The sequence below is a fragment of the Gossypium raimondii genome, chromosome 10 (genome assembly GCF_025698545.1).
Source record: "Gossypium raimondii isolate GPD5lz chromosome 10, ASM2569854v1, whole genome shotgun sequence".
In the NCBI taxonomy this organism is placed as follows: domain Eukaryota; kingdom Viridiplantae; phylum Streptophyta; class Magnoliopsida; order Malvales; family Malvaceae; genus Gossypium; species Gossypium raimondii.
This window is the reverse complement of record NC_068574.1, coordinates 1,387,380-1,402,720: the sequence shown is the minus strand read 5'-3', so window position 1 is coordinate 1,402,720 and position 15,341 is coordinate 1,387,380. Positions and strand designations below refer to the sequence as shown.

Below are 15,341 nucleotides of genomic sequence, written 5' to 3'. Positions count from 1 at the left end.
GAAGAAAAGAAGATAGAATGAAATAAAGTATGAAAAAGATTTTATTGTTGAAAAAATAGGAAATTGATTATTTTATGGCGGAATATAAATTGAGAAAATGAAAGAAACTAATGTTTGTTGTGGAAACTGGAATAGAAAAGAGAAGGTTGTAATGGCATAATAAGAAATTTAATTTAATCTTACACCTATATTTATTTTGATGATTTAAATATAAGTAAAATTAATGAGTTTTAATTTAGGCGTTGTATGATAAACTATAAAATTAAATACTAAAAAAGTAAGTGTCTATAAATTAAGTACGTATTATTTAAATTATAAAATTGTTTAATATATTACTTAAAATTAATTATTGAATATAATTACATTGCTTTATAAATGTGAATTTTAAATTATAGAAAAATATTCAACATTTTATCTTTAATTTTAAACATTTCATCTTATTATAAATAAAATTAAAATTTAAACGTAAACGTAAACGTAAATGTAAAGTTTTCTAATAAATAAAATAAAATTGAATTAATTAAAAATATTCTACATTGAATGATAAATTGTAACACCTCTAACCTATATCCGTCGCTAGAACAGGGTTACGGAGCATTACCGGAGTTTCCACATCAAATATTATTAAATCATATCATTTACTATTCATATCTGAAATCTAACCTATTCAATCATAATGTCCCTTATATGGGCCTTTGAGACCCAATTTATGCATTAGAAACAAATCGGGACTAAATCAGGAACTCAGAGAATTTTTCTCGAAATTTCAAAATTTTTCTTAGGTGCAGGGGACACATGCCCGTGTGGCAAGGCCGTGTGAGCCAGTGACATGCCCTTGTGGCTCACACGGCTAAGTGACATGCCCGTGTTCTAGGTCGTGTGGGCATTCGATGTAAGGCACACGGCCATGTCCCAGCCTGTGTCCATACCCATGTAACTCTTTGACTTGGGTCACACAGCCAACCACACGACCGTGTGCTACACCGTGTGGACAATTTAATTTTGGAAAATTTAGTGCAAGAGACACATGGCCAAACCACACGCCCATACGCATGGCCGTGTGTCACACACGGCTGAGACACACGCTTGTGTCTCTGCCCGTGTGGACGAAAAATAGGTTATTTTCAGGCCACTTTTCTCATTCAATTTGGCATCAACCTAACCAACCAATTTTGCACCATTACAAGTCACAATAAGATCTTCATTTCAAGTCAATCTCAAGCTCAATTCATGTCATAACATCAAATATTTCCAAGTATTCAATCTTACCTAATTGGCCATATAAACATAATAGTATATTTACCAATTCATGCAACCTTTAACATACTTATGTAACTTCCACCATTCAACCATTTCAATACACACATCAATCACAATAAGGCCTTAATAATTACAACAAAATATGTCTAATACTAGCCATTCCAATGGCTAGTTACAACTAAACCATTATCATGCCAACATTAGCTAAATAACCTATACATGTCATTATAATTTAGTTTAGTTTTCTAATTGTACCAAAATGAGCAAAGGGCTAGTGTGATGATATTTCGACCAGCTTCCAACCTTTATGAGCTTCCGAGTACTATAAAACAGAGGAAATAAATAGAGTAAGCATTTAATGCTTAGTAAGTTCGTATAACAAGAATTTAACTTACCAATCAAATTCATTTAAAATAAACATATAAATGGCATCCAAAAAATTTTGGCTAACAACCAAAACACACAACTTCACTAATCATGTTAGTCAAGTAATTCACATAAATACCAAGAACATGAATGAGCTCATCATGTAATAACTTCACATACATATGCTTTCCATATCATATTTCCATATAACATGTACATTTCCATAACAAACCATCTCAAGTTCAGTTTAGCCCACGCTAGAACTTTTTCCGTTGAATTTATTTGAAATATCGATGGATACACATGTAGTACACTTAAAGTGTACAAAAGTATAATCTGTCAATTCATATTCAGAGATACTCATTAGAGTACATAATCAGGAAGTACTCTCTCGAGCCATATAACAAGAAACTCATGTGAGCTCTGTAATAGGAAGCTTATACGGGCTATAACAGGAAACTCATAAGAGTTTAAAATAGAAAGCTCATGTGAGCTTAACATGTAACTCTGAAGAGCTATTATCAGGGAGCTCCAAATAGCCATATATCTGGAAGTTCAAGCGAGCCATAACAGGAAGCTCATGAAGAGATATATATTAGGATGCTTATAAAGAGCTGCGGTATGTCAGCAATACATGCAAGATCAATACCGATCATATAACAGGACACTCACAAAAAGTTGTGGTATGTCCGCAATACATGCAGGATTAATACCGATCGGGATGCTCGCAAGAACCATTTAACGGGAAGCTCGAGAGGGCTTATAATAGGATGCTCTTTTGAGCTATGTTGTGTCCACAACATATGGAGGACTACAACCAATACGGAAAATCCTGTATCCATCGAATTTCATTATTTAAACGGGATTTAACATTTATCAAGCTTTGTTGAATATGTAGTCAATTTCATACATATAGCAATTACACAAATCATATGTACAACTTTCAATTCAATCATATAAATATACACACAATTTAGTTACACGAACTTACCTCATTATTTGACTGTATAAGGAAATCTACTAATCCGACACTTTTTCTTTTTCTTGATCTAACTCCTTATTTGATCTTTTCAGATGTATATAAATGAATTTAACATCAATTTAATACATTTCATATTCAATTTAATCGAATTTACATCTTAGGCAAAAGTACCATTTTGCCCCCATACTTTTGATAAATTCCAATTTCGTCCTTATGCTCGAAAAATGAAGTTCATGCAATTTAATCCTTATTCCAAGCCTAACCAAATTTTTCATATAACATTTACAGCCCATGTATTTCAAAAAATTTAGAAATTTTCCATGAATTCTATTTCTTTTCAATTTAGTCCTAAAATCACAATTTCATGAAAATTTCCTTTACAAAAGTTGTCTATCAACAACCTTTCATTTTCTACCATGAATTTTAAAATTTCAGCATACTCATCCATGGAAAAATTTTAATACTTTGATAACTTTGCAAATTAGTCCCCAAATTAACTAGATTAAGTTATTACGATCTCGAAAATATAAAAATTACTAAAAACGAGACAAGATTACTTACCCAATTAAGTTTGCTTGAATTTCTTTCTCTTAGCTAGGGTTTCCATAGAAAATTTGGGGAAGATGATGATAAAATGATATTTTCTTTTATTTTATTATTTATCATCATATCATCTTTTTTTCCAATTTCATCATTTTCTTTATTTAATTTTCCATTGATGACTAAGCATGCTTATCTACTAACTACATTTAATGTTCTAATTCCATATAAGGACCTCAAGTTTTGAATTCCATAGCTATTTGATCCTTCTAGCTACTAGAATTTAACTTTTGTATTTCATGCAATTTGGTCCTTACTAACAATTTAACATGAAATCGGTAAAATTTTCTTAACGAAATTTTCATACGTCATTCCTATCACAATGTAGACCATGCAATAATATTAAAATAAATTTTCTTTTTGACTCAGATTTGTGGTCTCAAACCACTATTCGATTTTACTAAAACAGGTTGTTACATAAATAGCTCTTACTTATTATTTTCTACACCTTTTATAGAAAATATATATATCTAACTGTTTTATTTTAGATTATCAAACATGCGTAAAAATATAACTCATTGAAAATATTAATTTTAATTGATTTAACTTTTCAATAGTCTATTAAACAAGGCCTTATGGTAAGTAGATTCTTCTTATATTGATATTATTTGATATAATATTTGTGAAAATTTTAAATTTCATAAACAAAGATTGAAAAGGTGATATCATGGGCAAAACTAGAAAGTAACTAAAATTTGTTGTATAAGTTGTAATTTCATAAAAATTACGTCAAAACGACTATATATCATTTTATGTACATCGATAGATGTGATTACAAGGAATTGTACAAAAGAAGAAATAAAACAAATAAAAAAATTTAATGCTAATGTACCAAATACAAATATTTATTTTTAAAAACCTTAAATATATATTTCATTTATATATATATATAGATAAATGAAACTTGCATTTTTTTTTTGAAATTTTACAACAACAGTACAATTAAAGTATATGTATCACTTGTTTAGAATCAAATTTTTATGGCACAAATAGATTAAAAATTGGAACAAAAAATCAAACTATCACAGTGCAAACTAAATACTAGATCAATCCAGACTATGAACTAACAAATTAAGTTAAAATCCAAAATCCAAAATCCAAAATCCAAACATAGCATTAGTTTATGGACCATGGCGGGAACCGAAGACCCGCGTAGTATAATTACGTATAGTGGGTTTTGAACTTAGATACTCAAAATCTATAACCTTCACTTTTGCCAATTGAGTCAAGGCCTCATTGATAAAACATGTAGTTTTTTATTTTTTTTAGTTGAAATAAAAAAAATTATTATTAATGTACCAAATATCAATTATCAATTTTTTTTAATCGAAATTTAGATTCTAGTGTAGAATTGGAATGGAAAAATGAAAATGTTGATGATTTGACTTGGATTGAATACGAAAGATGAGAAAATTCTAAGATTTAATATAATTTAATTGATATATAGAGATATTCAACATAAATTTGGTAAGAGACTAAAGAGAGACAATTAAAAGTAAAAAGTAACGAGAGAAATCTAAGTAGAATACCTAACGTCTAAAACTCAAAGTGACTATCACTACTTTTGTGAGAGGGTCCAACTTTCTTTGTCCATCACTCATGAATGGTCTCTTTCTGCGTGTGAATCATTAATTTCCTTTATGGAATGGGAATTGCAACAGTATAAAAATCGAAATTTTGAGTATATCGAAACTGGATTGATAATTGAATTGTTCATATTATCGGGGTTTTTTTTTTTTTTAATCAAGAGTTTTAGAACCAAATAAATAATTGAATTGATAAGATTAATCGTTTTTGGTTGAATTAGTTTGATTGATTTATTTAGTTTAATTAAGTAAATTATTAAAAATTCATAATAATTAAAAAAATATTTAAAATGGAAAAGCATGTTGATCTGATTTAATTGCAAGTTTTTTTCGGTTAATTCAATTAATTTTGAGTAATTTAAGAGTTAATCGATCTAACTTCTCTCTTTCTGAACCCGTACCTCACCCGGTTTTGTTAAACAAGCAATTCCTTAACTCTTTTAATTGAGATAAAAAAATTTAGGATAAATTCTACTCAATGTTACTAAGCTACTAGTAAGTTTACGTTTTAGTCACTCAACTTCAAAAGTTACAAATTGGTCATTGAACTATTAAAAATTTTCATTTAAGTCACTGGGTTGTTAAAATCGTTGTTGTATAGCATTTTCTTTTTGCACCGCCTGCACTAATAAAAAAAGTCACATTCCCCTTCTCTTCTACAATTAAGTTTTTTCATGTAACAACTTTGAACGTCATGAATCTGCGAACTATTATTCAAATAGTTTTCTACTATGATCTTTGACACTAACCGTCAAATCAACTTAGATTTAAGGTATGTTCTACTTGAATCGTTGTTTAGAACTTGCTAGCCGAACCTAATTAAAAAGAACTTAATAGCTCAGTGACTTAAATGAAAATTTTCGAAGAGTTTAATAATTATTTTGTAACTTTTTGAATTTGAGTAATCAAAACTAAATTTACGAATCATTTAGTGACCTTGGATATAGTTTATCCAAAAATATATTATTAATCATTTTTATTAGTCACAAAATTCAAGAGTAAATGTATATTCTAGTCTAGAATTGGAATGGAAAAAATGTGAGTCTTTAGATGACTCGACTTGGATTGAATATGAAAGGTGAGAAAAATAAAAAAATAATAATTTAATTGATAGAATATAACATTTAAAAATATTCAACATAAATTTGGTAAGAGACTAAAATGGGACAATTAAAGTAAAATAAATAGAGAAATCCAGGTAGAATACCTACCGTCTAAATACTCAAAAGTGACTACTTTGATAAGAGGGTCCAGCTTCCTTTGTCCATCAATTGTCTCTTTCCACTTCTGAATCTTTCATTTTTAATTTTATGGTATTGGTTCAATCAATTGAAACATTAATTTTCAATTTTTAATTTGGTAGTCGATTTATTTAAATTCAAACTTAATTTATTTAATTTAAATTAAACTAGTACACATAAAAATATTCAAAATATGAGAGGATCAAAATCTAAAATCATTTAAACCTTTCATGAATGTAAAATTTAAATCTATTGATTCAAATTTAAATCTAAACTAATTTCAACATGAAATCTAAAATGATAAAAACTCGAAATGCTTTTAATCTTCACTATCATAATTCGAAAAATTCAAGCCATAAATTTAAATTATCCTAACTCAAATCATCCAAATCCAACAACAAGTTAAATAAAAAGAATCAAAATCCAAAAATTAACCCGATTTAAAATTAACTTGATAGGCATAATGAGAATGCGGCCATTCCTACACCTTTTCGTTCATAAATATAAACAAAGAGTTAGGTGATCTTCCCATGTTCAGTCTTTGACCTAGTTAAACACATTTTACAAACCCAATTCGTCATTTTTGGAATTTGGTTGCTGTATTTGCTTTGCCCAATTTTCAATGAAAAAAAAGAACACACACACAAATTTTTTTAAAAAAGGCAAGCAAATTAGTCAAGCATCATCTCCTATCAAACAATACCAAATGTCTTCATAACGATCAACAATAAACCAAACACTGCACTTTTTTTTTTTTGGGGGGGGGGGGAGGTTTAAAACAAAAAAACTCCATACCCCGAAGAGTAAATGGAAAGTATGGGAACTTTAACCACAATTCACCATTTTTGCTTCTTCTTCACTGTGCTTTTTATCTTTTTCCCTAAAATTTCTGTTTCTGTTGATACTTTGAGTGGTACACAGTTTATTACACAGAACCAAACTATTGTCTCTCAAGGTGATGTGTTCGAGCTTGGATTCTTTAATTTGGATAATCCAGGTGAATGGTATGTTGGGATATGGTACAAGAACATACCCGACAGGACATATGTGTGGGTTGCTAACAGAGATAACCCTGTTTCGAACTCATCAGGTGTTTTCAAAGTGGAGGATCGGAACTTGGTGTTGTTAGACGAAGGGAACAACCTTGTTTGGTCCTCAAACATAACAAAGGGTGATGCAGACAAGTATAATCCAGTGGCACAGTTGTTGGATTCTGGGAATTTGGTTCTGAGAGAAGCGAATTCCAATGGTGAAACCGACTACTATTTATGGCGAAGCTTCGATTATCCGACTGATACGTTATTACCAGACATGAAACTCGGGTGGGATTTAAACACAGGTTTCAACCGGTTTTTGACGTCTTGGAAAACAAGAAACGATCCTTCGTCTGGTGATTTCACATTCAAGTTAGATTACAAAGGATTCCCGGAAATATTTTTACGGAACAAACAAGATATCGAATACCGAAGTGGTCCGTGGAACGGTCTTCGATTTAGCGGCGTACCGGAAATGAAACCGCTCGATTACATGAACTTCAGCTTCGTCACTAACCAAGACGAGGTATATTACTCGTTTTATATTACGAACAATAATTTGTTTTCCAGGTTAATAGTGACACCAACCGGTACACTTGAAAGACTAACATGGATACCCGACACCAAGCAATGGAATCCGTTTTGGTACGCGCCGAAAGATCAGTGCGACGAATACAGCGAGTGCGGTCCGTATGGTATATGTGATACTAACGCTTCCCCTGTTTGTAAATGTCCAAAAGGGTTTACACCAAAGAATGAACAAGCTTGGGATTTGAGAGATGGGTCTAATGGTTGTGTTAGAAAAAATGATTTGGATTGTGGGAAAGATAAGTTCTTGCATTTGGTCAATATGAAATTGCCCGAAAGTACAAATACTGTGGTGTATAGGTCCGTGAATTTCAAGGATTGCCAAGCTTTTTGTGCTAGGAATTGTTCTTGTACTGCTTTTTCTAATTGGGATATTAGGAATGGGGGTATAGGGTGTGTTATTTGGATTGGTGACCTTATTGATTTGAGGCAATATACAAGTGATGGTGGTGGGCAAGATTTGTTTATTCGATTGGCAGCTTCAGATTTAGGTACGTTGCGAAATTCCCATTCTTTGATTTTTCTTTTTCTAATATAATTATTAGTATTTTTATTGGATTTGTTTTAGAGATCAAACCCACGTTAATTTATCCCAAATTCTAGAAGCACAAGCTCTTGGAATACAACCAGTTTTACCAAGATTTGATCAACACCATAGGTGACCAGAATGAGTTGTTTCGTTTCATTAATATATATTTTCCAAATGGTCTAATTTGGTTCTAGTCCTTTTACTGTGCTAAAATCTCTACTTTGATGAAATTATTATTATGTTCAAATCGATAATATTTTAAATAGCCTTAATCTTTTAGCCAAAGATGGAATGTAAGAGGAGGTAAAAAGAGGTCTTGCTCCCCTAAAAAAATTATCATTAAACCTTTCAAAAATTTTAAAAACTTTACTTAGGCCCTTTATTTTCAATTAAACCCTCAATTTAGAAGAAGTTGAACATGGTTGACCGGATTTCCATGATACGACTATGTGAGCGAATAATAGTTAAAAAAGAGTCTAAGTTATCACTTTAACAACAACAACTAACATTGTTATCAATTTGAATTTACGAAAATAATCATAAAATTAGATAAACCAAATTATATCATATTAACTTGATAGAGGGACTAAACCCAAATTAGACCCTATATATATATATACACATATTAATTTATACTCCTCCCCTGATTAGTATACCTTAATAAAAAAGCTGTCACTATTTTCCCAATGTCCCCACTCTCTTACCTAAAAAGCCTTTGCACAGTAAATGCAAATTCAAAACAGTCTTAATTCTTTCTTGAAAGTTTCCACTAAGTGAACCGTCGTTTTTGACTTTGGCCCCTATTAAATGGATGCCAACGTTACTGGTTTGGTCTTTTTTTTTCTTCTTCCATGTTTCGCTTTCTTAAGTTAAATTCTAAGCAATTAGGTCCCCTAACAGTCTCTTAATTTAATGCTAATTTCAATTTTTTTCAAGCGGGACAATAATTCCTTTTTTTTTTGTGGTCAATAAAGGTCTAGTTGGGAAGGGCGTTTTCAACTATAGAAAGGATTAAAAAATAATTAAAGTGAAAAAGGTAGCTTTATATCATTTTCAGGGTTCACCTTACACTTTCTCTTACCTAATACAATTACCCTCTTTTTATGCCACTGTTTAAGGGAAAAGGATATCGAAACATGCTGGTTTCCATTAGGTTATAATTGAGTCCCGTCAAATTTAAATAGTGATGAAATTGAAGATTTAATATTTGGTATTAAACTATGAGTTGTTTATCAAAATTGTCTCAATTGATTGCTCGAGATCAATTTGTTAATTATCGAATTAAGCTCAAGTTTTTCGAGTTGAATTCAAATAGTTTACAAAAACTAATGTCTCGGTCACATATGTAATTTCAATGCCATTAGTCTTGCTTTGAAGGTACAGTACTTTGAAGTCCCATATTTGCGTCCCACATGTGTAAATACGTGGATTTTGCTCCAGATTTATTCTAATTTGTTAATTAATTAATTGTGATTGATATTTGTAATAAAATTATACTAACTTTAAAAAAAAAAAAAAACACTTTAGTAAATGAATGACTAGGTTCTTAAGGTTTTGATTCTTTAGAACCTAATGGCCTACCTTCTTTACCTTTAGGTAACCCCACATGGAGTAGGATTTGTTGAAAAATTTAGCCCTAAATTAAGTCATAATCCACCTAAAATGATGTAATATTTAGGTCCAAATCCCATAAATTAAGTAGATCATAAGTACAAATGGTCTATGATCCAAGAGCAGGTCACTGGGCTATGTAAATTTATTTGGTCAAATTTTGACTTTAGCCCCTCTGCTATCATAAAATTTAAGATTTAGTCTCAATATTTAAGACACTAATAAAATCAAATTATGGTTTTTTTTCCCTTCTTTAGGAGATGGTGGGAATACAACTGCTGTAATTACAGGCACTACAGTGGGTGGTGGTGTTTTGATTTTAGTACTGATAGCCATTGTCATATGGAAGAAGAAGAAGGCAATGAAAAGAAGTGGAAAAATAGAAAAGAAAGGTAAAATGGATGTAATTATCCCTTTATTTTTTCCATTTTTCATTTTAGGTTTCAAGGTTTATATGTCTTTTTTTGTTCATTCAGGTCCTCTTGAAAGAAGTCAAGATTTTCTATTGAATGAAGTGGTCATCTCAGGCAAGAAGGAATACTCGGGCGAAAGTAATCCCGATGAAATTGAATTACCGTTGTTCGATTTCAACACCATTGTAACGGCTACAGACAACTTCGCCGATGAAAATAAGCTCGGACAAGGTGGTTTCGGAAGTGTATACATGGTAAATTTCAATGAAACAGGCTAGTTTAGCATTATTATTATGGTTGAAAACGTGCTTTTTTGAAATCTTAACCATGAAAACATGTGTGGTAATACATGCAGGGTAGGTTGCTTGAGGGTGAAGAAATAGCTGTAAAAAGGCTTTCAAAGAACTCGGGGCAAGGGACTGAAGAGTTCAAGAATGAGGTTAGGTTAATTGCAAGGCTACAACATCGGAACTTGGTTCGACTTGTTGGTTGTTGCGTCGAAACAGACGAGAAGATGTTAGTTTACGAGTACATGGAAAACAGAAGCCTTGATTCTGTGTTATTCAGTGAGTTCCTCTCTCACAACTTGGAGAAATTTAATGTAGGTAAACAATTGTACATCCATGGCATTGATTGAAAAGTTTCTTGCAGATAAAGCAAAAAGCTCCTTGTTAAATTGGCAAAAGCGGTTCAACATTATTTGCGGTATTGCTAGAGGATTATTGTATCTTCACCAGGATTCGAGGTTTAGGATCGTGCATAGAGATCTCAAAGCAAGCAACATTTTGCTTGATGGAAAAATGAACCCGAAAATTTCGGATTTTGGGATGGCTAGAATATTTTCTGGTGATCAAATTGAGGCTAATACTAAGAGAGTTGTTGGAACTTAGTAAGTGCCGTATAAAACTCTAATTTTTCTTTGTCGAAAACAAGATTTCATAATCGTAATTATCGCTGATATGCAGTGGTTATATGTCGCCTGAATATGCAATGGATGGTAACTTCTCAACAAAATCTGATGTTTTTAGCTTTGGTGTTTTGGTGTTGGAGATTGTCAGTGGGAAGAAGAACAGAGGGTTCTATCACTCAAATAGTGAACTCAACCTTCTAGGCCATGTAAGCAGCTAACCACACATTATATTTCTAAATTCTAATGAAGCTTATACTGTTATTGGACGGATTGGGTTAGATTTTTTGTAGACTTAAATTGGATTTTTAAAATTTTGCATGTTTTCAATTCAATTATTTCAGATTCGGGTCATTTTGGGTTTAGTTTGTTTTGAGTTCAAGGTTGAAATTTTCAAGTCAGGTTATTATAAGTTTCAATCTTTTTAAATTGCCGGTTCAATTTGTGTCATTTCAAGTTCAATAATTTGTTTTAAATTAACATTATTTTGGGTTTCGATTATTTTAGCTCGTTTCAATTTGGATTTAGGTCAATTCATATTTGGATTATTTACTTTTTATAATCAAATCAGGTCAGATCATATTTGGACTCAAATTAATCGAGTTAGGTTTTCAAATTCGATTTTGGAGGACGGTTTTTTTTTAGTCTAGTCATTATTAATTTAGATCATTTCGAGTTATAGTCGGTACATATCCAAACCATTTTTGTGATCAATTTATTTCAAGTTTGGGTTGTTATTAATTTGATTCAAATTAGATCTGGATCAAACTAGATTAAATCGAATTTTTATTCGTATTAATCAAATCAGATTTTCAAATTCGAGTCTGAATTTGGTTCACATAACTCTCACAGGCTTGGAGATCATGGAAAGAAGGGAAGGGATTGGAGTTAATAGATCCAGCAGTGGGTGATACCTATGATGAACAAGAAGTGCTGAGGTGCATTCAGGTCGGCTTGTTGTGCGTTCAAGAACGTGCCGAAAACCGGCCGACGATGTCGACAGTGGTGTTGATGTTGAACAGCGAAACAGCAACAATGGCTCAGCCTAAAACACCTGGCTTTTGCCTTGGAAGAAACACACATGAAACAGATTCATCTGCAAGCAAGCAAGATGAATCATGCACTGTGAACCAAGTCACTGTTACAATGCTAGATGCTAGGTAGTGAAAAGCTTCACATGCCTCATCCGTGGCTATGTTGTATATTCTTATTTATTTTTTTAAAGCTTTTTTCTATAACTTTTGTGGCAGTTTTGGGTCTTCCATTAAATGTTTTTTTTGTTAAAGAAAGAATTGTGATTCATGGCTGATTTCGTAGTCCTTTGTCTTTCTGTGCTGATTTGGTTGTTGAATGGTAAATAAATGGGCACTCTAATCTTCGAGAAAAGCTCTAATTGATGTGTAATTATGATTGTGCATTGTAATTGATTATTATGATCAATAGGTGGATATGGTGTTATCACTTTTCTGGGTTATATTGTGTTTTCTGTCGTTGTTATATCTCAATTTCGAAATTGAGTAAATTGATTTTCCTAAAAAAAAGAGAGGCAATTTAATGTTTGTCAATTTTAAAAGTAAGCAAGGCAATTAATTATGGCGTTGTTGTCTTTTGTCAATTATACTAATTTTGATTGCTATAATAATAAATTTAGCCATTTATATTTACATGTTTTGTTAATTTGATCTTGATTCTTAAAAAAAATCAAATTCAACCTCAACATTTATACATTTACACAGATGTTGCGGGTTTGTTAAATCTAGACTAAATAGAACTTTAATAGCTAGATTTATTGTTATACCAAACAAAATTATGAACAACTGATGGAAAATATTAATATCATGATTAATTGCCCTTAATTACTCTCAAAATGACAGGAATTAAATTGTTTGATTTTTTAGAGTAACCAATTTACTTAATATTGAAATTGAGAAAACTAAAAGGATTTTCTTACCAAACATTTTGATTGACATTCTAAATATCGAAATTGCTGAAAGGTAAGCAGGCGCATGAATATAATTATAATTGAAGTATTTCTCAAATTTAAATTATTCAATTGAATCTCTTTCTAACTTTTATTTAAATAGGACACTTTTTAGAAAAACTAAACTCTTTTATTTCCACCCATCACACAATTCTTGAAGCTACCCTCATGGTATGTGTGAGAATGAAAGAGAGGCAAAATCCTGAGATTTTTGTTTTTCTTCCATTATAAATATCAAAGTTGAAGACGTGAGCCACTCTTTTTGACAATTTCATCCAACAAAAAGAAAGCAAGCAAAAGCAATGGTGAAGATTCTCCACTACGTCTCCTCCATCAATCCATTTTTCTCAATTTCCATTAAACATAATAATATTAGTTGATTGAAAATACAAACCTACGCACGTTTTAGAATTTTACCAAAAGAAGTCATAAATTTCAAAGTCGTTATTAAGTAAGTAGAATAAAAATAATTTGGTCAAAGATATATTTTGTTCATTATAAAATTTAAAAAAAGTCTAAAACGAACCCTTAATTTATGAGTATAAATGTGTGATTCTGTCTTGATTTGATTTGGTCGTATTTAAAGCAACAAATTGGAAAAAGAATATATGTATTTCCATCAAAACACAAATCCGCCAACCCATTTTAATTTGTAATAACATTTTTAGTATATTATGTGATTATAATAAATATGTTGATTGGCAAAAAGGGATAAAAAGAGGGTGGTAAAGTGTTTAAAATTGCTTGAATAGAAAAGAAGAAGAAGATGTCTACTAAATTGTCTCTCAACCTTAAATCTTAATACGTGTACGATAAAAGTCTCATCATAGTCAACCATTTAAGGAACACATTATCCTTCTAAATAAGTGATGATGATATGAACATGATGTAAAGAGATCTCACATGTGTCCTTGACAATGTAAATAAATAAATTTCAGACATCACGTATGTATATGTTTTTAAAATTAGTTAAAAATCTTGGTTTTATATTTATTTCATGGTGCACCAAATTTTGGTAAGAAATTCAAATTTTTATTAATTTGGTGGTAGCTAAAACTAATCCAATCTTAAGAATTTTCTTTTTCTAGTACATAATAATTTTCTTCCAAAACAAACATTCTCAATTATACCAAATATTGTTTTTCATTATAAAAAAAATACTTGGTGGGCAAACATCAATTAAAAACCCAAATCCTGCGTTAATTACGGGAAATATATCCTTTAAAAACCAGATTTGGATTGGTCAGAAGAATGTTGGCAGCATATAACACATTTTCTAATTTATTACGTACAAAATCAAGAGAAACATTTTCTTTGTTTTCTTACCAACCGAAGATTTATCCAACAAATTAAAATTGTATTTCGAAAGAATAAGATGAAATTTTAATTATGATCAAATGATGGTTAAATTTGTTAAGTCTAGTTTTGTTATTTTTAAATTTTATGCAGCAAACATATTATCACATCTCAGTAACGTCATGTTAACTTTCTATCTTCACATAATACTCACATAAAAAATTATATTATTTTAGTTAATAAATTTAACGGTTATTGGTTTGAGTTAGAATTGAAATTTTAAAATTCAAAAAGTATTAAGGATTAAAATTGGTTAAATTGAAAAATATGGATTAGATACACATCTTACACAACGTACAAAACTAATAGTAAAAATCGACCTAAGGAATTTTACTCCATTTGAGTTAAGACATAAAATTACAAAATTTGAAAAGCATAAAGATTAAAATTAACCAATTTAAAATATAAAAGTTATATAATAGAATTTGATTGTTGATTGAGTTTTAGCTCAATTGACATGGGCATTATTGCTAATACAGAAGGATGTGGGTTTGAATGCATTGAAACGCATTATCCTCTTATTTATGAGTTGGGGAAGGGCTATGGGTGGTTAGAGAAATTTTAAAAAGTTTTGGATTAGGTTAAGTGATAATTTTATTTTGACATAATGACTTATTCGGTTCTTCAAATTTACAAACAAGAGAGAGAGAGAGAGTCATTTTAGCTCTCTATTTAATTTTTTTTCACCTTTAAGCTTGAGTTTTTTTTATCAAATCGCCACAAAATAAATAAAAAAGTTAACATTTGTTATTCTGACATGACATACAAGTGGACAACACGTCACTATTTAATTAATTTTTTAAAAATTAATTAAATTCTAACATGTCATCTACGTGTGTCATTTTAAGGTAATTTGATAAAAATAAAAATTTAATAGCTAAAATAGA

General features: G+C 30.6%; 1 protein-coding gene across 1 annotated transcript; it reads left to right on the top strand.

The window, feature by feature from the left end:
- The first annotated feature begins 6,588 nt into the window (after positions 1 to 6,588).
- On the top strand, positions 6,589 to 12,591 carry LOC105776663 (receptor-like serine/threonine-protein kinase SD1-8). The gene is made up of 7 exons (XM_012599471.2): positions 6,589 to 8,148; positions 10,055 to 10,189; positions 10,274 to 10,464; positions 10,566 to 10,776; positions 10,862 to 11,099; positions 11,176 to 11,326; positions 11,970 to 12,591. Exons 1-7 carry the CDS (start codon positions 6,843 to 6,845, stop codon positions 12,279 to 12,281), a joined length of 2,544 nt encoding a protein of 847 aa, XP_012454925.1. The 5' UTR covers positions 6,589 to 6,842; the 3' UTR covers positions 12,282 to 12,591.
- Positions 12,592 to 15,341: the final 2,750 nt, after the last annotated feature.